We start from the raw sequence: 21,801 nt of genomic DNA, 5'->3' as shown, positions 1-21,801 counted from the left end.
GGGGCAATGATGAGGGGAGGGCGGGGCAAGGCAGGCCGGCACCGCCCCGGAAACACAGCCTCTGCCGACCGCGCTCCACGCGCCTCCCTACTTTGCCAGTTGGTTTCCCACGCGGGCTCCCCCCCCCCCCCCACCCCCACCGCCGAGTCCCAGCGCCTTCCGCAGGGCCGAGGGGTCGTCGCCAGCTCACCGGCAGCAGAGCCGGGCGGACCGCGCCCAGGGCTGACTCACAACGCGCTCACTGCTGACCTCGCTCCGGCTGAGCTACAAGACCTGGAGCAACTCAGCTGCTTCCGAAAACGGAGGTTAGAGTGCCACCCCCGCGGGGGTCGTCGGCTAAACCATCACTTCTGTGAAGTGAAGAGAGTTCTAAGTAAGCTCCAGACCTACCCACTTCAAGACACTTGAGGATGCCGGCTCTCCCTCTCCAGTTACCTCCCAATCGGCACCACCCCTACCCCGTGCCTCTGGGAGAAGGTGAACCCCCCCCCCCCCAACACACACACCAAGACACCAAATCTGCACCCTTCCTTTCTCTGTGACATAGAGGAAACACGGGAAACACAGTTTAACCTGAGAGAGAGAATGATGGGCTTTGGATATATTAAACTATATATAGGGAAACACAATTTCAATAGAAACACAAAATATCTAATATTACAAGAAGTCTCCCAATATTAAGACTGTTTTGAAGAATCAACAGAAAAGGCCTTTTCATGTTCTTTTTCCAGAGTTAATTCGTGATAAGACACCTAGACTCCTGAATAGTGGCTTTTAATTTGTTTTATAACACATCTTAATACATATTCATACTACTGAAAAAAGTTTTACCAAATATACTTTCACTACTTGCAGTGTATTCTGATATTAACTATTCTATTTCATTTTTTAAGAGATTCAATGTAATTTCAACCCACCATTGGTCTTGCCTCCAAACCTGAAAAACAATGTAGAACAAGTTTTACAAATTGTTTTTCTGCTATATGCTACCCACAATAAGAAGTTCAAAAAAGCCCATTTTAATTGTGTTGAGTTTCACGCATAACTGGCAACTTTTTGTCCTTGATTCCACCCCCACCCCACTCCCCAAATCTTCCAACTGCTTAATGCAACATCTGGCACAACCTCCCCTGGGCCAAAAGCAAGCATTCCTCAAACTAAAAATGATACAAAATACAAACTGTTGACCCCCAAACGCCTTCCCTGACCCAATTTTGTCAGCAATTTGTTTTGCTACAAAGAATTTCAATTGTTCAAATTCAAAAATAGTCTTATTCTCAAACAGGTGACTTGGTATAGGAATGCAGGAACTCCCTGATCCCAGTGCAAGAATAGGTTAAAAGCAAATATCCAAATTTTCACTGTAATTCAGCAGCTGTATATTTTGAGAACTGCTTTACTGTAGGACCATTAATCAGATGATGTATATTAAAGCAATACAAGCAAAATATTACCTCACAGCTCCTCACCTGGGTCTTGATTAATGCCAACTTAATTAACTACAGACACAGCAAAGTGTGGTCAGGTGGGAGACCCAAGACTTGAGATAGATGTAGAGATTCCAGTGTCTGAGCTGGCAAGCCCTGTGTGAGTCACCAAGGTGACAACCACCCTATTTTAAAGAGAGAGGCATCAGCTGCGACATATTAATGACACACCCCTGTGGGCTGAGGTGTGCACTAGTGACAGGTGGGCTGCTCCAGAGGGCAGTGCCAACATCTCCAGCTGGGAAAGCAGGGGTGGGGGTAGGGTGAAGTAGTTAAAGCGTTTATTTTTGTGATAGAAAGAGAGGGGCCAGGTGTGTAGATGGAAAAAGCGACAGTAAATCCAGACCTGTTTAGAGTCCTCGAAGCTCAGGCAGGCAGCTCAGGCTGTTCAGACTAAAGACCTTCCTACCTCAATGCCTAGTGCTGGACTAAACGGCAAATAGTTCAGCTGGGTGATTATGAAATATGATGCAATCGCCTTTAGATTCCATTCTAAAGCTGAAGAAACTAATTAAAAGACAAATAGGGCTAGAACCATGTTTTTCTCAGTTTCCCCTTGGCCATAAAAACAAGGCAGTCAATTAATACTGACAGATACCAGTTAATATAATACTTTTAAAAACACTTCTGTTCTAAAATAAAAAAATAAAAATAAAAACACTTCTGTTATTTAAACAGAATTTTCTTCCAAATTCATTTTAAATTTAATATCCTTCAAAGATCAGATCCTTGCTAATAACAGCCAGGCTTCCTTCTGCCCTAACCACTGCAAAAATATTCTAATTATCTTTCTAATGTACTGTTAGATAAACTTCTACTAAATACCATCTGAGCCTATTCCTGCACAAAAGAGAGACTGAAGAAAAGAAATTTGGGCCAAATTCCATATTCCTGTCCTCTTTCATGGCAGAAAATTGGTCAAAGGCACCACAGTAGCATGAAACTGAAAAGGAGTAGCATCACCTACTGAATGTTTAAGGTACTGTATTTTTTTGTTTTTAATTGGGAGACTTCTTTTTTTTTTAAATTTTTTTTTTTAACGTTTATTTATTTTTGAGACAGAGAGAGACAGAGCGTGAACGGGGGAGGGGCAGAGAGAGAGGGAGACACAGAATCTGAAGCAGGCTCCAGGCTCTGAGCCATCAGCCCAGAGCCCGACGCGGGGCTCGAACTCAAGGACCGCGAGATCGTGACCTGAGCTGAAGTCGGACGCTTAACCGACTGAGCCACCCAGGCGCCCCAAATTGGGAGACTTCTTTAAAGTTTCTGGTGGAGGGGCGCCTGGGTGGCTCAGTAGGTTAAGCATCAGACTCTTGATTTCGGCTTAAGTCATGATCTAACTGTTCATGAGTTCCAGCCCTGTCGGGCTCTGCACTGATAGTGCGGAGCCTGCTTGGGATTCTCTCTGCCCTCCCCCACCTCAAAATAAATAAATAAACATTAAAAAAAAAAAGTTTCTGGGTGGACAAAATTCAAGATGTCTTATGTGATAAACACTGATGGAGAAAAACTAAGAGACCATTCACCCCAAAGGTTTGCAAGCACCATCCCCAGAAGTTCACAGGCTGGCGGCACAGAAAGACAGAAGATTTCAATGCAAAAAATGCATTCATAGGAAAGACAGGAATCACAGAGGAAGGGGCTACTGCCTGCCTGGGGAGGAATCAGGGAAATCTTTCTGGATGTGACATGTGGGCCAGATCTTAACAGATGGGACATCCCAAGCATCCAGAAGAGCAGAGGCAGAGGCCAGAGCTGGCCACACCTGGAGTGTGGGGCTTTGGAGACAGAAAGGGCTGAAAAGGGATGGATTCATTATCCTTTAAACTTTCTAGATGCCTGTCTCAAAACACAGAATGTATTGTCACTTAATTACTTAAATTTGCAGGCTAAGCAGACCTAGTTCTGTAGGCTTTAACCAATTTTGAGATTACTGCTATCAGTGACCCTAGGCTCCCACTTGTTTTCTGAGAAGTTCTCTAAAGAATAAACAGGTTGTTTATTCAAAAGTGTACCAAATCTCTTTTAAAGTATTTTATGAAAAGATCACTGACTGCTTTCCACACTTTGCATTTTTATAACTCAAGTCTAAAACTGTTTTCACTGAGTTTAGGGACAATCATAAGCACAATCTCTCAGGATTGTTTTATAGTTTCTTATTTCACCCTAAATTCACATTCACTTGGTGAGATTAGAATGCAATTTGTTGTGAAAGGGAAGGAACATTTCTATGTTAATGTGATTTCCTTAGTACTTTGATAGTTTTGGTACTTTTTTCAAGGACCAGAAAACAGTTACAGGAACTATTACAGTGATGCTTTATGAAAAACAAGACACTCCCAGTACATTATAACTGCTATAACAGGGGCACCTGTGTGGCTCAGTCGGTTAAGTGTCTGACTTTGGCTCAGGTCATGACCTCACAGTCCCATCCACGGGTTCGAGCCCCGCATCTGGCTCTGTGCCGACAGCTCAGAGCCTGGAGCCTGCTTCAGATTCTGTGTCTCCCTCTCTCTCTGCCATTCCCCTGGCTTGCTCTCTCTCTCTCTCTCTCTCTCTCTCTCTCTCTCTCAAAAATAAATAAGCATTAAAAAAAATTTAAATAACTGATACAACAAATGTCATTTTTTTTTACTTTTATTTTTAAGTTTATTTATTTTGAAAGAGAGAGAGCGAGCATGTACGCACAAGCACGAGCGGATGAGGGGCAGAGAGAGAGAATCCCAAGCAGGCTTGCACTGTCAGAGCAGAGGCCAGCGAGGCAGAGCCAGATCCGGGGCTCAAACTCATGAACAGTGAGATAGAGACCTGAGCCGAAATTAAGAACTGGATGCTTAACTGACTGAGCCACCCAGGTGCCCCACAAATGTCATTTTTTAAATCACAGCATTCTTACGCTAGATTAGGAGTTTGTGGGAGACATATCTGCACCTGTTTGCCTCATCCCTGTCATATATATGCTGAAAAGCTCTCTAAAACACAGCTCTCTAGAGACGGGCCACTTTGTCAGCATGTGTTTGTTTTGTTTTGAATGTCATTTCTAACCGTTTCTAACCACAATTCCGTATACTTAGTGGCTGGGCAACATGGAGTTCAGGCTCCATCTGTACTTAGTCTCTGTGTGGCCATGAGGAAGTCCCAACACTACAGAGTTCTGCTTACAAATGCTCCCCTGAAGGGTTAAAAACAAACTGCTAGATGTATTACTGTGAACCCAGAAGTATATCTCCCACTCTGTCTTCACCTGCGTGTGTCACCAGTTGGCAAGGATTATCTCTTTTGTGTCTATACGTGGCTTACAAAAAAAATGCCCACCTATTTTAGCAATTTTAAGTCTTTGAAAAGTGAGTAAGTGAACTATGTTTTCTATGAATTAAAGAATTAAAAGGAAAAACATCTGGGGCGCCTGGGTGGTTCAGTAGGTTAAGCTTCTGACTTTGGCTCAGGTCATGATCTCACAATTCGTGAGTTCAAGCCCCGCACTGGGCTCTGTGCTTCAGAGCCTGAAGCCTGCTTTGGATTCTGTGTCTCCCTCTCTCTCTGCCCCTCCCTCGCTGTCTCTCTCTCTCAAAAATAAAATTAAAAAAATTTTTAAGGAAAAATCAAAAAGCTACCAGAAAAAAGAAAAAAAAAAGTTTATGTTAGTCTTAGGTCTAGAGATGAACCTATTCAAACCTATTTAGCAAAGAAAGAGTGTTAGTCATATCACTGGTCTGTTAATAAACATCCCATCCATGATTTAGACATGAAAAAAAAATATTTTAACACTTGGTATCCAATTCATACCCCATTCCCCGATTGTTAAATAGCAGATCTTCCAACCTGACATAGGAGGGAGGTAAAACATTTTTCCCAAAAGTTTTCCTGACAGGATGGGTATCCCCCACCCTTTCCTACCCTGGTGTCTGTATTAAAAATACAGAGGAGCAGGGGGCGGTGCCTGGGTGGCTCAGTTGGTTAAGCGTCCGTCGGCTCAGGTCATGATCTCATGGTTTGGTTTGTGGGTTCAAGCCCCTTGTCAGGCTCTGTGCTGACAGCTCAGAGCCTGGAGCCTGCTTCGGATTCTGTGTCTCCCTCTCTCTCTGCCCCTCCCCCACTCGCACTCTGTCTCTTTCTCTCTCTAAGATAAATAAACATTAAAAAATATATATACAGGGGATGGGTCTTTCTGGTTTTCTCCTTCACAGCTTGATAACAAAACACCCATGCCTTCTTGCATGCTGACTTGATCAGGCCTACATTTTACCAACTCCTTGTTTAACAGAAGAATAAGATATTTATTTCAAATTTAAGTCAAAAGTCAACCTTCAATAGAGATACATTGAGAGATTAAATATAAACCTTGAAAGTTTCAGGGTGCCTGGGTGGTTCAGTTGGTTAAGCATCCAACTCTTTTTTTTTTTTTTTTTTTTTTTAAGGTTTATTTATTCTTGAGAGAGAAAGAGAGAGAGACAGAGTGCGAGTAGGGGAGAGGCAAAGAGAGAGGGAGACACAGAATCTGAAGCAGGTTCTAGGCTCTGAGCTGTCAGCATAGAGCCCGATGTAGGGCTCGAACTCAGACTGCAAGATCATGACCTGAGCCAAAGTCAGTCACTTAACTGACTGAGCCACCCAGGAACCCCTATCATCCGACTCTTGATTTTAGCTCAGGTCATGATCTCACAGTTCAGTTCATGAGATCGAGCCCCACATCCCCACACGGGGCTCTGGGCTGACAACACAGAGCCTGCTTGAGTTCCTCTCTCTCCCTCTCTCTCTGTCCCTCCCCCATCAGCACACATGGGTACACGTGCCCTCTCTCTCCCACTCTTTCAAAGTAAATAAATAAACTTAAAAACAACAACAACAAAAAAAAAAACTTGAGGAGAGCCTGGGTGGCTCAGTGGGTTGAGTGTCTGACTTCAGCTCAGGTCATGATCTTGTGGTTCGCAAGTTCAAGCCCCATAGCGGGCTCTGTGCTGACAACTCAGAGCCTGGAGCCTGCTTCAGATTCTGTGTCTCCTCTCTCTGCCAGTTCCTCACTCGTACTCTGTCTCTCTCAAAAATAAATATTAAAAAATTTTTTTAAGGGGCGCCTGGGTGGCTCAGTCGGTTAAGCGTCCGACTTCAGCTCAGGTCACGATCTCGCGGTCCGTGAGTTCGAGCCCCGCGTCGGGCTCTGTGCTGACAGCTCAGAGCCTGGAGCCTGTTTCAGATTCTGCGTCTCCCTCTCTCTGTGACCCTCCCCCGTTCATGCTCTGTCTCTCTCTGTCTCAAAAATAAATAAACGTTAAAACAAACCAAAAAAAAAAAAAAAAATTTAAAAAAAAAAAAAATTTTTTTTAAATAAATAAATAAATAACTTGAAAGTTTCCTAAGTATAAAACCTACACCTTGAAAATGCCATGCAAGTTAAAAATTTGTTTTGCTGTGTTAAGAATTTTAGACCAGCTTAAATGATAACAGTTCTCAAAAATAATAATAATAATAATAATTCAGAAGCAGCCCCCAAATCTGTTTTCTTGAAGATCTTTAGGAGATTAAACTTCATGTAGACTACATACCAGTACAAAGAGAGTCCAGATGGTCTGATTTCACTGGACATCATTGATTTCTGATTGAAAATGTTTATTAAGAATTCAATTTAAATATTATTTTAATCTGAGTTCAATTTTGAATTGAACTTTCCTACTATGGACATTTTATAAAACTTTCTACACCTTTAAAGGTAAACTTTAGACTTTTCTTGCCAAAGGTGCTCAGTTCAAACTCTTGACTTTCCGATGTTCATAACCTCCTCAGGTCAAGAGAACTCACCCTGTTTTTTTTTTAACCTCCAGGTCCCTGCCCATGCCTATGCTGTTCTTCTCCCCAGAATGCCTAGCCACCTAACAAGTAGCTCTATCACCCTTTCTTTACCCACCCTCCAGTTTGAGCCCTTTTCCCAGTTACCCTATCCATGCTTCAAGAGGCACCGGAAGTCTATATAGTAAGTACACCAAAGTGATACACAGCAGCATAAAGCCCTAGTGAACTGAGAGAACTCACTGGGAAAAAATCAACCAATCTGGGAACCTCTAGATCACCGGTCCTCAGCTGCACCCAGCTTGTGGCCCCAACATGGACTGATTTACTCTCAGACAGTATTAACTGGCATAAGTAGTTAGTTATCCAAACTTGAGTGCCAACTTTAAGAGGGCCATTCAGCTTTGATATGATTCCATAACAACTACCTTTATCGGGCGCCTACAACAATCTGCCCACCTGCTTCATGCTTACCATCCCTACCCCACAAATGAGGAAACTGAGACTCAAAGAAGTTAGGCCACTTGGAGTTAAACCACTTCCCTGAGGTCGCAGAGCCAGCAAGTGTCAGAATCTGGATACAAACCCAAGTCTTTCTGGCTCTAAAGTTTCTACTGCACAGAGGGTACTTTTACAAAGTAATAAAGACAAATAATAGTAAACCATTCTTCAAGAACACACTCTTGCAGAAGGACGTTGCTAATGTCTGCTTCCTTGAGTTCTATACACATCTCCAGAGCAGCCCTCTACAGGCAAGCTCCTGCAGGGAACACTGTGATAATGCAACAGAAAAGCATCCTGTTGGCTACCCTGCCAGATAGTCCTAAGTTTGTAGGTACATTAGCTGAGCCCCCAAAACTGCCAAGTGCAAGTCCACTGGTGGATCGCAGCTCTAACAAAGCAGCTTACCAAGAAAAAAAAAGTGAGAATTTGAACATATTTTCTATACTCAACTTGGGGCCCAAGAACTCTGCTGGAGGGCAAGGGAACAGGAAGTGAGGAGGGAGCAAGCATCCACTTCCCAAGGGCAGCAAAGCCCAGAGGTGGGAGCCTGGTCACATGCAGTTGCATTACTTGTCCACGCCCACTTCCGGCCAGAGCCTGCCTCTTCACCTCTAAGTCAGTACTTTGAAGGAAAGCAAAACACTACCAGAAACTCTCCTTATAATCTCTCTCTCCTCTTGAAGCATGTGTCCTGAATGAATTTCCACCCCTGCTCTCCGGCTCCATCCCTCACAAATACACTTAAGAAAAGCATCTGTCACATAATTGACCTATGTGGCTTAACATCAAATCTGACATCATGGAAAGGTTAAGGTTAGTGCTTCTCCAACCCCAGTATAAGAGGGAACCCTAGGGCAGAGGGAACTGTGCACCAACAACCTACTAATGCACAACAAAGTAGTCTATCTATTTGAAAGCTCACTACTCTTTCCCATACCATAAACAACAGCCAAGCACTCTGCTTGTCTGAATTTTCTTTTAAGATTTCAAACAAGGCGAGAGGGCTTTTAGACCTGTTTATCTCTGTGTATAACATGCACTGCCATGAAGAAATGCCACAGGATTCCAAAAACACACTGCCACTGACTTCAAGAAAAGCGAAGCTGAAAATGCTCCTGCCAGTGACCATCCCAGATTCTCTTTTTTCTCAAAGATTATAGTCACAGTCATCCTGAATCAACTAGTGCCAACAGCCAACAATCACCCAGGAAAATGCCATGATTTTTGCCTCCTTTAAGATGGAGGAAACAGAAGCAGAGTCCAGTGAGTAAATTAGAGGAGTAGTGAGGTTTCACTTCTAAACCTCCAAGAAACTCCACCCCAAGCTCCCAACATCCAGGGATATTCCCAAAGAAGCTCTGCAATAGTCTTTCATTTGATTGTTTTCTTCTCTGTGACTGGGATTAAGTTCCTTGAGAGCTGACTTCATCTATCCTACTCACTGTTAGGCTGCCAGCACCCAGCATGGTAAACCTGGTGCAACATAGTCACACAAACATTTACTGCTGGATTATTTGCTGATATAGGAAGTTACATGAGCCAGAATATTTAACACTATTTTTCAATCCAATTTAAGTTGCGTTTAAAAAAAAAAAAAAAATGCCCTGGGGCCCTGGGTGGCTCAGTGGGTTCATGATCTTGCAGTCCATGGGTTCGGGCCCCGAGTCAGCCAGCTCGGAGCCTGGAGCCTGCTTCGGATTGTGTGTCTCCCTCTCTCTCTGCCCCTCCCCCACTCATGCTCTGTCTCTCAAAAGTGAATAAATGTTAAAAAAAAAAATTTGTTAATGCCCTACCTTATGGCCACACAACAAAAGCCTTGTTTAGTTGAGTGCTCAAACTGTCCCTTATAGGCCAGTTTGAAGAGATAAATTATTATTCTAACAATGCACCACAATAAACAAAAGCAGCCAGGCTACAGAGAGGAAAAAGCCAAATTTAATACTAGAAATTAAAAATAACACCTTCCATGCATTTGGATGGAACAACTTCATACAGTAGTTATTTCCCAATTCCAGAAGAGGTCAGTCTCTTTCTTATCATTAAGATCCTACAGGGATTTAATGCCCCCAGTGCTGTCTCCAACAGGAAGGAAACCCTGACTTCCCTAGCTATTTCAGTAATATAAATCAACAGTTTATCGTCCAGAGTTAGAAGCTGGGCAGTGTTGGGACCCATATGCCTTTTAGAGCTCCCCACCAACAGATAACCATGTTACATTACGTCTAATAAATGTACCTAGATCAATATCATTTCTAACTATCCAAGGGTTTTTACTGCTGTAAGGATCTTTCAAATTAAAAAAAAAAAAAAAAGTTTAAAAAACTTCCTGTTAGATAAGAGACTTGGTGGTGACGCCACCATCCACCAGAGTGAAGTCTGTGACACAAAAAGACACAGAACAATTTCAAAAGGGATAGTGAGCCCTTTAGAGTTATTTACTTTATTTTTTATATCTTAAAAATAATAAAGCTTTGTTCTTTTTTCTTTAATGGAATAACTGTCTTTTTTTTTTTTAATTTTTTTCAACGTTTTTTATTTATTTTTGGGACAGAGAGAGACAGAGCATGAACGGGGGAGGGGCAGAGAGAGAGGGAGACACAGAATCGGAAACAGGCTCCAGGCTCCGAGCCATCAGCCCAGAGCTTGACGCGGGGCTCGAACTCACAGACCGCGAGATCGTGACCTGGCTGAAGTCGGACGCTTAACCGACTGCGCCACCCAGGCGCCCCTGGAATAACTGTCTTTAAAAGAATTAGGAGGGGGCACCTGCACCTGCGTGGCTCAGTCAGTTCGGCTCAGGTCATGATCTTATGGTTTGTGAGTTTGAGCCCCAAACTGGGCTCTCTGCTATCAGCAATGAGGAGCTGGCTTTGGATCATCTGTCCCCTTCTCTCTCTGCCCCTCCCCCCTTTGCACTCTCTCTCTCAAAAATAAAACATTTTTTAAAAAAATTTTTAAAAAGAGAGAAATTTAAGATTGGGGGATTCTTCGCCTCAATAGCGAGGGAGGCAGAGGGAGGGAGAGAAGAAAGTAAAGAGGGGAAGAGGGAGGGAGAGGGAGTAATTTCAAAGGCAGGTGGGGAATCCTTCAAACCTGGGAGTAGCCCAGTGGAGGCCTAGCTCGGATTTTCACCCATTATTTCACCCATATTTGTGTGCCATCTGTCCCCACACTAGTAAGTGAAAAAGGCTAGGCCCAACTCTCTCGCCATGATTTCAGGGCTTTCAGTAATTGCTAAGAAAGAATCCTCCCCCACCCCCCAAAAAAAGTGTCCTGCCCACCCCAGCCCCTACCTCCACCCCCACCCTAAGTTACCATCTTCCACAGCTCTCTAGATCCTGGGAGCTCAAGGTGAACTCTGATCTCCTCATGGGCACTAAGCCACACACTGGCCCTCTCAATGTACTATTATTATGGGACAGCAAATGCCTTTGTACATCACTTTCCCAGTCTTTTGTCCCCAAATCTGATCCATTACCCTAAAAGAACATTCTTCTTTCAAGGTTCTATTGTGTAAGAAGAGATCACTCACCAGGTAACTGCTGTATATTGCTCACTCAAGCAGTCCCAAAATATGAATATGATCCTTTACGTTTATAGTTCACCTATTTTTTTCTTCCCACAACTCTTAAAGTTCATTATAGTCTTCTACTTTGCCAACAGTCTAATTATAGTACATCTCCCTACTTGCCCTCCACTTACAAATTACCCCATTTTACAGAAGCAGAAGACAAGGCCAAATGCCTTCTACACAGCAAATGCCTGCTACGCAGCAAGTCCATCTCATAGCTGCTATCTGAACACAGAAAAATGCTGCAAGACCCAGGGTGATAGCGGGTTTTGCAAGAAACATACCACATTTCTTTCTCTACGGGCATATTTAGCCTTGGCAGAATGTCAAAAGCTTCCTGGTCTGGAACCCTGATCTCATGAGCACAACAGACAACCTTTATTGCACACCAACCATGTGCTAGGCGCCATGCTGACTGCCTCCCCTTCATTCATTCATTCACTCATTCATTCATATGTCTATACTGACTGCCTCCCCTCAGATTCATTCATTCGTATGTCTAGGAAGCACTTCCCATCTGTGGACATCTTCACACACATTCATAGAGAGGTGGCCCTCAAATATTTAGTAACGTGCTGATTTTGCATTTTAACTTGTGCAAGGCCACACAACTAGGAAGGACAGACCAAAACCTGAATCAGGTCCTTCTGGCTTCAAAGCTCCCCCTTCTCTTTCCAACACCCCATCCTGTTGGTCCTATGGGTTTCATTTAAAATAAATATGTGCCAGCTCTTCTCTGCCCTGTCTCAGGAAACCCTAACCCCCAAGCTCCCCACCATCCGTACCCTTCCCCTCAGGGCAGTGCCTGCAACTGACCAGGAAGAGGCAGTAAGAGAGCAACCAGGTCTGCAGCACCTTCCTGCCTGGACTTGACTACCCCAGGAGCAGAGGGCCCAGGAAACTCTCCAAGCACTTCTCCACAGAAGAAAATAGCTCGAGTTGAAACTTGTGTCCACATGGTCCCCCGACGAATTTAGAACTCAAATTATAGCCTCGGCAGGAATCTTCACAAAGGACTCAAATTAAGCAAGACCCAGATGGAAACGAACAGGAGAAAGACAGCTTTAAGTCACACTGTAAAGTGAACTACAGTTCTAGCAGAGTCAGAGAGAAGAACTTGTTGAAACGCTAAACCAAACAGTTCAGCCTACATTTCAGAACTCTACTTCAAGAACATTCTCCCCCATGTTTTTAGCCTGAGACTTGTGCATGGACACGAAGTGGTTACAAGTTACTCAGGTTTCAAACTGAGTTCATTCCTGTCCTTTGGACCATCTCTCAATGCCAGCATTCATCTACTTGGGCTCCAGAGAGCTCTGCGTTTGGCAAAGCAGATAAAATTAGCTACTGGAGTGAATTTGGAATCCAGGGTGGGCCATTAAAAAAAGTACACATGAGATTTGTAAAAGCCATGTAAAAACTTCCTTTGGGCCAGGCTGAAGTTACCTAAAACGTAGAGAAATACTGTCCTTTGCCTCCCTTCCACCCTTCCTGGATCTAAGGTGACCCATTTCCTGCTTCTTGCCCTGCCTTTCAAACCAGAGTGGCCCACAAACCAGGGATCCTCTAGAGATCAAGGGGTGAATCAGAAGGCCCAAGGAGAGAGAAAACACAGCAGGAAGACCTGAAGGACTGTTTTTGCTTCTCCTTTTTTGTTTGGGGGCGGGAGTGGGGGGTGTGGGGAGGAGGGGGGAGTTATACTATGCAGAGGGAGGATGGAGGGATGGAACAGGAAATGGGTCAGTCTCACAGCCTGACAGTGTGATAATGGGGGAAAACGGGAGGACAACGCTCCAACCCTGTCCCTCCAGCCTTCACATCGGCCTCACAACACTGTGGTGGCCCAAGGCTCACAATTAGAGCGAACCAAGGTGGTCACCTGGCAAGCAGCTCCTGCTCCCCCTCAAATCTAGCGGGTCTCAGAAGGACAAGAGAAAACAACGCTTTTTGACTCTGTCTCCCAAATTCCTTTCCAGCCACAAAATTCTCCAGGTCCCTGGAAGCTGAGGTAAAAGTTCAAAGAACTCCTCCTCCAATCTGGCAAGAAAGAAGACAAGAGGGGGCACATTTCTGGTCTCTCCTTCCAGAAAAGAGGAAGAGGGTGCCATAAACAGAAACAGGGGAGGCTTGGAGTTGGGGGATCCAAGGAAAATGAAGGAAGAGTTTCTCCCTTAGAGAATCAGGAGGGAAACCTCAGGAAAGGGGGAAATGTCCTCTGGCAAGTGGGAGGGGAAGGCCTCAGAATGCGGGGGCACCCATTCAGAGAAGTGAAAAACTCCACGGTGTTTCCCACCAGCAGAAGTGATCTTGGAAAAGTGGAGGCACACTTAAGGGACATGAGGATCCCCTAGGAATGGGGATATTAGGGGCAGAACCTCTGGAGGAGCCAGAGACCCTCAGAAAATCGTGGCTTCCATAGATTAATGGAGAACCCAAAAGAACACATTTTGGAAGAGGGGGGAACTCTTCCTCAGACAGCTAAGGCTCCAGTCCGATGAATGGGCATCTCGGGGTAGTGGGGACCCCTCAGGAAAGAGGAGGCACTCACCAAAAAGGAGGGGGTCGCATCAAGAATGGGAACAGTTCAGAAAAGTGGGGACCACCTCCAAGAAGGACTGTGACAGCAGCAACAGCAGCACCTCAGGCGGGGGAGGGACGCTTGGGAAAGGGATGTCACCCACTGAAGTGGGGACCGAGAGCAGGGAGAGCGTCTCAGAAAGGCAGGGCAGGGGGGGGAAGGGGACCCGGGGGGGGGGGGGGAGGGGACCCGTAGAAAGCGGGAGGCACCTTAGAAAAGCAAGGGCAAAAGGGGAACACGTCAGAGAAGAGGGACAACAGCTCAGAGAAGCAGGGGCCTCCTCACAGAACATGGGAGGGGGGAGGGGCGGGGGGGGTGGTCCCTGGAAAGGCAGGGAGGGCTGGGTCCCCCAGAGAAGTGGGAGTTCCCCTAGAATCAAGTCGTCTCCTGAGAGAAGCAAGGGTCCCCAGGGAATCAGGGGGCCCCGCAGAGACAGAACATCGCGTCGTCTCCTCAGAGAAGTTGCGGGGGGGGGGGGGGGAGGAGGGGGGAGGGGGGTTCTCAGAGGGGCGAGGGTCCCTCAGTGAAGCTGGCGGTTCCTCAAAGACATGGGGGAAGGAAGGCTCCCCCGCAGAGGCAGGGGGTCCCTCAGAAAAGTGGAACGTCCATCCGGGAAGAAGCGCTCCCCTCAGAAAAGCGGGGGTCCCTCAGAGGACTTGGCATTTCTCCGAGGGGTGGAGTATCTCAGAGAGGTGGAGCCCCTCAGAAAACGGGGGGTCCCTCAGAGAGACGGGGGTCCCTCAGAGAAGGGGGTCTCCCCTCAGAGAGGCGGGGTTCCCCTCAGACAAGGGGGTCCGCGCACCGGAGGCGGTCCCCTCAGAGAAGCGGAAGCCCCAGAGAAGCCCGGGGCACCGGAAGCCGGGGACCCGCCACCAGCGGCGCCGGGCCCCTCACTCACCGAAGTTGCTCGGCGCCTCCGCGGGTGGCTGCTGGGCCCCGGGCGGCCTCGGGAGGCGGGGTCCGGTCCGGTCCGCTCAGGTCCCGCGGCGACGGCTCCCTCAGGTGGCGCCCGCGGCGGCGGCGGCGGCGGCGGCGGCGACAGGACGACAGACGGCCGACCGACCGACTGCGCGGGCGGCGCGGAGCGCGCTCGGGTGGCGGGGGTGCGCGTGCGCGCGCCGGGGCGCTGACCCCGGGCGGGAGGAGCCGCCGCGCCGCGCTCGGAGCCGCCGCTCGGTCTCGCCGCTCCTTCTCACACTGAAATTGCCCGCTTCGCAGCCCGGCTTCCCCGGTTGCTAGGCAGATTTCGCCTCGCACACTTCCGGGTTGAGGCGCGTCTCGTCGAGTGGCGGCGCCGCAGGCCAATGAGGTCCGGCCGAGGCTCTCGGGGTCCGCGCCCCACCGTGGGCGTGGCCAGCCTCACGACGGACAGCGCCGGACAGCCAATGAGTGCGCGAGCCGGCTGGCCCTCGGGATCGCGCCGGCGGCCTGGGCGGGCCCGAGGGGGTGGGACGGCGTGACTGACAGGCAACCTGCCAATGGGAGGGTGGAGCGGGCCTCAGGGCCAGTCACTGTTTTTCGGGGGCGGGGCTTCGGCTTCGGGGCGGGAACGCCAAGAGGGGCGGGGACTTGGGGACGCGTCAATTCTTGGCCGGCTCGCTCGGACCCCGGAGGGCGTTTCGGCTGGGCCGCCCGGCGGCCGACAACTGGCTGGGCAGGGGGTTCCCCGCAGTGCTCAGCAGGGGCGCCCCACCCACAATGCACCGGAGAGGGCCTGGGCAGGGCGGGTGTGGGGCGGTTACGCCGGGCGGTGGGCGGGGCCGCGTGAGGCGCGCTCTGAGGAGACTGGACAACCAGTGGCTCGGCCTTGTTCCCGAGGGGATTCTTTCCCCTTCTGCGCTCTTTTCTGACAAGAGTTGTGGGTTCGACTTCTTCTGAGAAGAATCCTGGAAATTCTTGTCCTTGGCCCCCGTTCTGAAGAGAATCTTCAGAATTCGTTTGCTAGCCCCCATTCTGAGGAGAATCCAGGAATCTTGCTCCTGGCCCCTCTTCTAAAGAGAATCTTGGAGGTTCTTTGCTCTGGCCCTCTTCTGAGAAAAGTTTTGGCGATTTTTGCCTTGCCGACTTTTCTGCGAATTGCCAGGATGAGGATGATTTTGTAGATTCGCGACCCCCAGCTCTGTTTTCTCGGAAAATGTGTCGAGGTTTGGGCCCTTGACCCTTTGACTGAAGGGAATTTGGGGCACTCGGCCCACTGCCTTTCTTGGACAGTATTTGGGGGGCATACCCTGCCTCTTTTCTGAGCACTACTCGGGGCCACCGCCCTCTCCCTCCCTGACCCTCATCTCTGAAGATAACTTGGGAAATTCCTACCTTGTATGTCCACACACAGTCCACCCCCACCTCCCCACCCCCCCCCCGCCCCCCCCCCACCCCCCGCACGCACCAGAGGAGAAATTTGCAACTTCAAGCACCTCTTTCTCCAGAGCGGAATTGCAGGAGATTTTTGCCCCCTCATCCCTTTCACTAAAGAAATGTCAGGCAGTTGTGCTCCCTGAGGTTTTTCTAAGCAGTGTCCTTGTTGCAGTAACCGTTCCCCTTTTCCTGAGAAATGTGACCATCAGACTCTTCTTTCCTAGAAAATTTTGGGGAATTAAATACTTCCTTTTTGGAAAAGCTACCCATTTAGCCCTCTTCTCTCTCTCTCTCTCTCTCTCTCTCTCTCTCTCTCTCTCTGAGAATATTTTTCTGTGCTGCTCTTTTACTCTTTCCCAAGGGTCAAATTTGTGGCCTTTCCTGATTCTGTCCCCTGTTGAGCTCTTTGGGCCGTTTCCTTCTCTGCTGGGTGGGGCCCTTCCAGGAAGCATTCCTGCTTCCCACCCACCCCCCAGACAAAATTTATCAGTCACTCAAACTGCAGTGTTTGCACCTCTACTGTAGCCTGTACCATGGCCCACCAGGCATCTTCCCGCTGTTAATCTGAACTCACCCGTCGGCTGATTTCCCCCTCAAAGAACCTATCTTTAGGGAACCTGGCTGGCTCGGTTGGTAGAGCATGCCAGTCTTGATCTCACGGTATTGAGTTCAAACCCACGTTGGGTACAGAGATCACTTAAAAAATAAAATCTTTTAAAGAACCCAGCTTTGGGGCACCTGGCTGGCTCAGTCGGGAAAGCATGCAACTCTTGATCTCGGCGTCATGAGTTTGACGTCCCACTAGTGGGTGTGGAGATTACTTACTTGTAAATAAACAACAACAACAAAAAAGAACCCAGCTTTGCTCTTAGTAGACAACCAAAACGACCATTGAATCAAAGGGGCGAAGAAGGCAGCAATGAGAAAGACCCACAACACTGTGAGGAGTCAACATGGCAAACTCTGATCTCCCCCACTTCGTGCACACAAATGCGCAAGGTACCGAGATACCTGAATTATATATAGGTTGGAACTGGTGAGCCAAGATGAATGCAGTAAAGGGAAACAAGCCTGTCAGGCAAGACAGAATGTTGTACTAAAGATGTACCAAGATGTAGGAATGTGATTAAGTGAGATAATGATGTAAAACTGTTTGTAAACCATGAAGCAGCAGTGGAAAGGATTATTGTGTGGACTGACATTCCTGAAAGAAAAGTAAAGGATAAATTCTGAGAGTCACAGGAATGGGAGGTTGGCAGACCAGTCCTGTGGAGCCTGATTCCCTGACTGAGCTCAGCCTGGACCCAAGTGGCAAGGGTGACAGAGTCCTTGGCTAGGGAAGGAAGTCACTGGAAACAAGATAATGTGTTCCCAGATCCCCTTGTTTGCACCTCTGTTGTAACAGTTACCATATTCTGCAAGTGTCTGAGGCAGTCTGGGTGGACAATAAACACTCAGAACTTGGGGCACCTGGGTGGCTCAGTCGGTTGAGTGGCCAACTTCGGCTCAGGTCATGATCTCACAGTCTTTGGTTTCGAACCCCGCATCAGGCTCTGTGCTGACCGCTTGCTCAGAGCCTGGAGCCTGCTTCGGATTCTGTGTCTCTGTCTCTCTCTGCCCCTCCCCTGCTCATGCTTTGTTTCACTCTGTTTCTCAAAAATAAATAAATGTAAAAAAAAGTTTTAAAAAAAAATAAAATAAAATAAACACTCAGAACTTGGTAGCCAGCAGAGCTGCTGTTGAACCCCCAGGAGCTAGGCCAGTTACTTTCCTCAGCCATATCAGAAATGAGAGCGCCAGTCCCTAAAGGTCGCACTGAGGAGTGTGAGCTCAAAATGCCTTGTACCGTGCGTGCGTGGTGCCCAGTAGGACTCAGGAGCTTTTCCTTTCATTCCAGCCACTAAGCAAGATGCTTCCTGAGAGCGAGGCTGCAGACTTATTCCTTTAAGTAACCCCTCAGTGTTATTATAGTTACTGAATTGAACTGGGATCAAAGAGCAGCTCAGCCTAGAAGCTAACTGTGACTTGTTCACCTCCCACTGCTACTTTATGGCTGGATCCTAAACTTGCATCGCCTTAATCTCACTTTGGGCCTATGTGCAGGAAAGGGGAGAAGAAGGGGGACCTATGAGTCCTTATGTCAAGCAGAGACATGTTGAGAACCAAAAACTTCCTGAGCCTTACTTCTCTCTTAGGGAAGCTGTGAGAAGGTTCTGGATACAGGTCTAGTAAGAGCAAAGGGCAAGTGAGGGACCATCATCAGGGTCAAGGCCACCGAAATTAACTTTGTCAAAGGGAGATTGCAAATGAAGTAAGGTTATTTCAGGGAAATCTGGTGTGATTTCCAGACCAAGCCTTAGAAATGTCAGGACCTAGGGGTGCCTGAGGGGCTCAGTCGGTTAAGCGTCCACCTTCGGCTCGGGGCATGATCTCGTAATCCGTGAGTTCAAGCCCCACATCAGGCTCTGTGCTGACAGCTCGGAGCCTGGAGCCTGCTTTGGATTCTGTGTCTCCCTTTCTCTCTCTGCCCCTCCCCCACTCATTCTCTCTGTCTCTGTCTCTCTCTCAAAAATAATAAATAAACATTAAAAAAAATTTTTAAATGTCAGGGCCTATAATTATGTTTCACCTTTTTAAGAATGTACAGAATTTCTTTACTCTCTGGAAAAAGGCATTGCCTAGAGGCAGAGATGTTGGATTAAGGGATGTCCGTGAAGTCTGGAATCCTAAACATAAAACGAAAACCTCATTTGGCTGGAAAATTGTATCCTGGAAGAGCCCAAGGCAAATGGACATTGATCAGAGGGAGCGAAATGCCCCGCCAAAATGGATGACGTGAGCACGGCTTCTGACATAAAAAAATGGAGAGAACATGCGATCCATACCGAGGATGGCTTTCCTTTCCACAGTGGTAACAGCGATTACATCTCTCTGCCTTGGATTGCATCTCTCTGCATCAAGGCGTGTCCCTTCCTAGGTCTGGGAAATCATGTGGGCAAACTGGCTAAGTGACATTCACATCCAAATAGGGAAACAGGAAGTGAGCCAGGTGACTTCACAGGCAGCAAGGAAGGCAGGGCCTCAGTGGTAGTTAGAAAAATGAGGGCCTGGTGGGTGCCGGCCTACAGAGACCCCCTATTGGTGTCATGGTCTCAGACAAGGTAGAGTGGCCACTAACAATGAAGAATGACAGCTGGTTACTTCCAGTGGGAAGGGTACTAAGCGCAAATGTTAAAGTCCTCTGATGGCACTCGATGACAGTGGCAGTTCAGGTGCCCAGAGCAAAGTGCCCTTCCATTATTGCCTTCCAAGACTGTTGGACTGCAAAATTCATTTGGGTTTGCCAAGCACCTTGAGGTTCACATATGTGAATTGTTAATCTGCTGAAACCTGCATCCTTTAGCAGATCCATTGGAATTCGCCAGGGAAAAAAAGGTAAAAACTCAGTGCCTGGTTCCAGAGAGAAATAGGCACTACCAATTCAAGAGTTTGACCTGTCACCCTCCTGCTTCCCCAAGAGAAAGTCAGGTAGCACCTGAATTATCCAGGCTAGAAAATCTGGAACTAAGTCCAGATGGAGCCCAGGAGCCCTTTCTGCCTGGCTTTTTTAGTCTCTAGATCAAAAACCTGGATGCTAGTAACAAATCTTACCTGATTCTTATTGACATAATTAAATGGGATTAGTGATAACCCTTTGCTGAAGCAAAAAGTATTGCTACACCTACACGCCTACAGCCTAGAAGACTACTAACCCAAAAGGGTAACTTCCCCAACCAGGAATCAAAGTATTTCTGAGCAGGAGCAAGTTCATTTTAGACACGTGTGGCCACTTTGCATGCAAAGGGAGAAGCCAACTGCTGTGCTAGATGGAAAAGAGTTGCTTTACTGCCGCCAGTGGAGAATTCCCCTTGAGGTTCTGCGGAATCTGAAGGCCTTTGGCATCCCAGACAAGCAGTTACATCTGAGCCTAAAACCCAGGTCAGGGGTTTCATTCTGCTGCATTTCAGAGCCTTCCCTTAACCTGTCTCTTCCTTGAGACAAAACAGTCCTGCGCCCTAGGACTGAAGTGACTCCCTGTCTGCCTCCAAGTGGCATGCATATCACACCTGGCCTAAATGCTTTCATTCCCTTGCCATTCCTTCCTCCTGTCAGGCTGGTATCTAATCCTGCCACTAAAACCCTTCTCTCAAATTACTGAGAAGTCAGTGATTCCCCTCTTCTTGGTCTGCATTTTCGCCAACCTCCAGCGTCTAGAGGACACTCCGTACTCCTTGAAATGTCTTTCATGGCTTCTGGGGAACTTGCCTCTTCTGGTCTCCTGCTCAGTCTTCGTGCCAATTTACCTGGAAATTCTGCCAGGCTGCTCATGTCTTGCTACTCCTCTGTGCCCTCTGTGTTTCTTCAGAGAATGAATCCCTTCGAGGAGTGGAACTCTTAGGAGCTCCCAGATGTGTATTTCCAGTCAGCTTGACTTCCTATCTAGGATCTCCTTCCTTTCTACATGGGATGTGACTCAACCCCAACATCTGAACGTGTTCCAGACAAAATCTGATGTCTTTCTCTTTGATCCATTCTCCATTCTGTTTTTTCCCCCCCAAACAAAAGTTCTCATATATTTATTACTGAACCAACCTACTAGTGCAGAAGCACAGAGACAAAGGGGGAAAACATTATTTTCCTAATAAAACATGTCCACCTGCCCAGAAAGAGTAGTGACCTTTTCAGTATGACATGGTAAGATGTTAGTGACCTTGAGACAGTATAACTATGTGTGCCGTCTCATAAGTGACTTATAGATTCAGTTTGGTTCTTCTCCAATGTCTCTTCTTAGAGTTATACCTGATTTTATCACTAATTTTCATCGAAACCCACTTGGGAATGGGATGAGTCTGCTTTTGTTTCTCAGCCAGGAATCCCTTGATCCTAAAAGTCATGTAGGAAGACATGGCGAGGCACAGAGTCAACTACACACACCATAACAGCAGAGAAAAGGGAGAGGGAGCCCTATCCTTTAAACTAGTTAGCCTTTATCGCTCTTTTCTTTTGCACTAACATCACTTTCCAGTGTCCTAGGCTGAAAGCTCTTAAATCTCTGGAGAGTTCTTTTTTTATTTTAAATTTATTTATTTATTTTGAGAGAGAGACTGAGAGAGTGGGTGGGGGAGAGGCAGAGAGGGAGAGAGAGAATCTGAAACAGGCTCCAGGCTCCGAGCTGTCAGCACAGAGCCCGATGCGGGGCTCGAACCCACGAACCACGAGATCGTGACCTGAGCCGAAGTCGGCCGCTCAACCGACTGAGCCACCCAGGCGCCCCCCCAAAAACTTCCATTTTTAAGGAGGCTGGTATTGTATTGCTTTTGTGATTAAGAAGAAGATGTTTCTGAAACTTTCAGCACCGAAGGTTGAATCTTAGCTTGGCATTCAGAGTCCTCCTGTGGCCCTCCCTTCACTCCAGTTTCTCCCTGGGATGCGTCATTCTGGAATGATGCCTCACAGCAGTATCACCTTATCCACACCTTTTC

General features: G+C 47.3%; 2 protein-coding genes and 1 long non-coding RNA gene across 3 annotated transcripts in view; 1 reads left to right on the top strand and 2 right to left on the bottom strand.

Moving 5' to 3' along the window:
• GATAD2A (GATA zinc finger domain containing 2A) overlaps nt 1-15,161 on the bottom strand; it is a 103,988-nt gene extending 88,827 nt beyond the window's left edge. The window contains exon 1 of the mRNA XM_078443190.2: nt 14,823-15,161. The gene's annotated coding sequence lies outside the window, so the exon portion shown is untranslated. The remainder of the gene's footprint in view (nt 1-14,822) is intronic.
• LOC132678437 (uncharacterized) lies at nt 143-12,824 on the top strand. Its single transcript, XR_009609595.2, has 3 exons — nt 143-373; nt 2,294-2,466; nt 12,144-12,824. It is a non-coding gene; the product is annotated as an uncharacterized LOC132678437 (long non-coding RNA).
• Nucleotides 15,162-21,069: 5,908 nt separating the features above from the next.
• On the bottom strand, nt 21,070-21,225 carry LOC132673981 (large ribosomal subunit protein eL39-like). Its single transcript, XM_060626895.2, has one exon. The coding sequence runs from the start codon at nt 21,223-21,225 to the stop codon at nt 21,070-21,072; it is 156 nt and encodes a 51-aa protein (XP_060482878.1).
• Nucleotides 21,226-21,801: the final 576 nt, after the last annotated feature.

This window comes from Panthera onca, chromosome A2 (genome assembly GCF_046562875.1).
Source record: "Panthera onca isolate mPanOnc1 chromosome A2, mPanOnc1 haplotype 2, whole genome shotgun sequence".
In the NCBI taxonomy this organism is placed as follows: domain Eukaryota; kingdom Metazoa; phylum Chordata; class Mammalia; order Carnivora; family Felidae; genus Panthera; species Panthera onca.
Note: the sequence above shows the minus strand (reverse complement) of the source record. Positions and strands in the feature narration are given on the sequence as shown.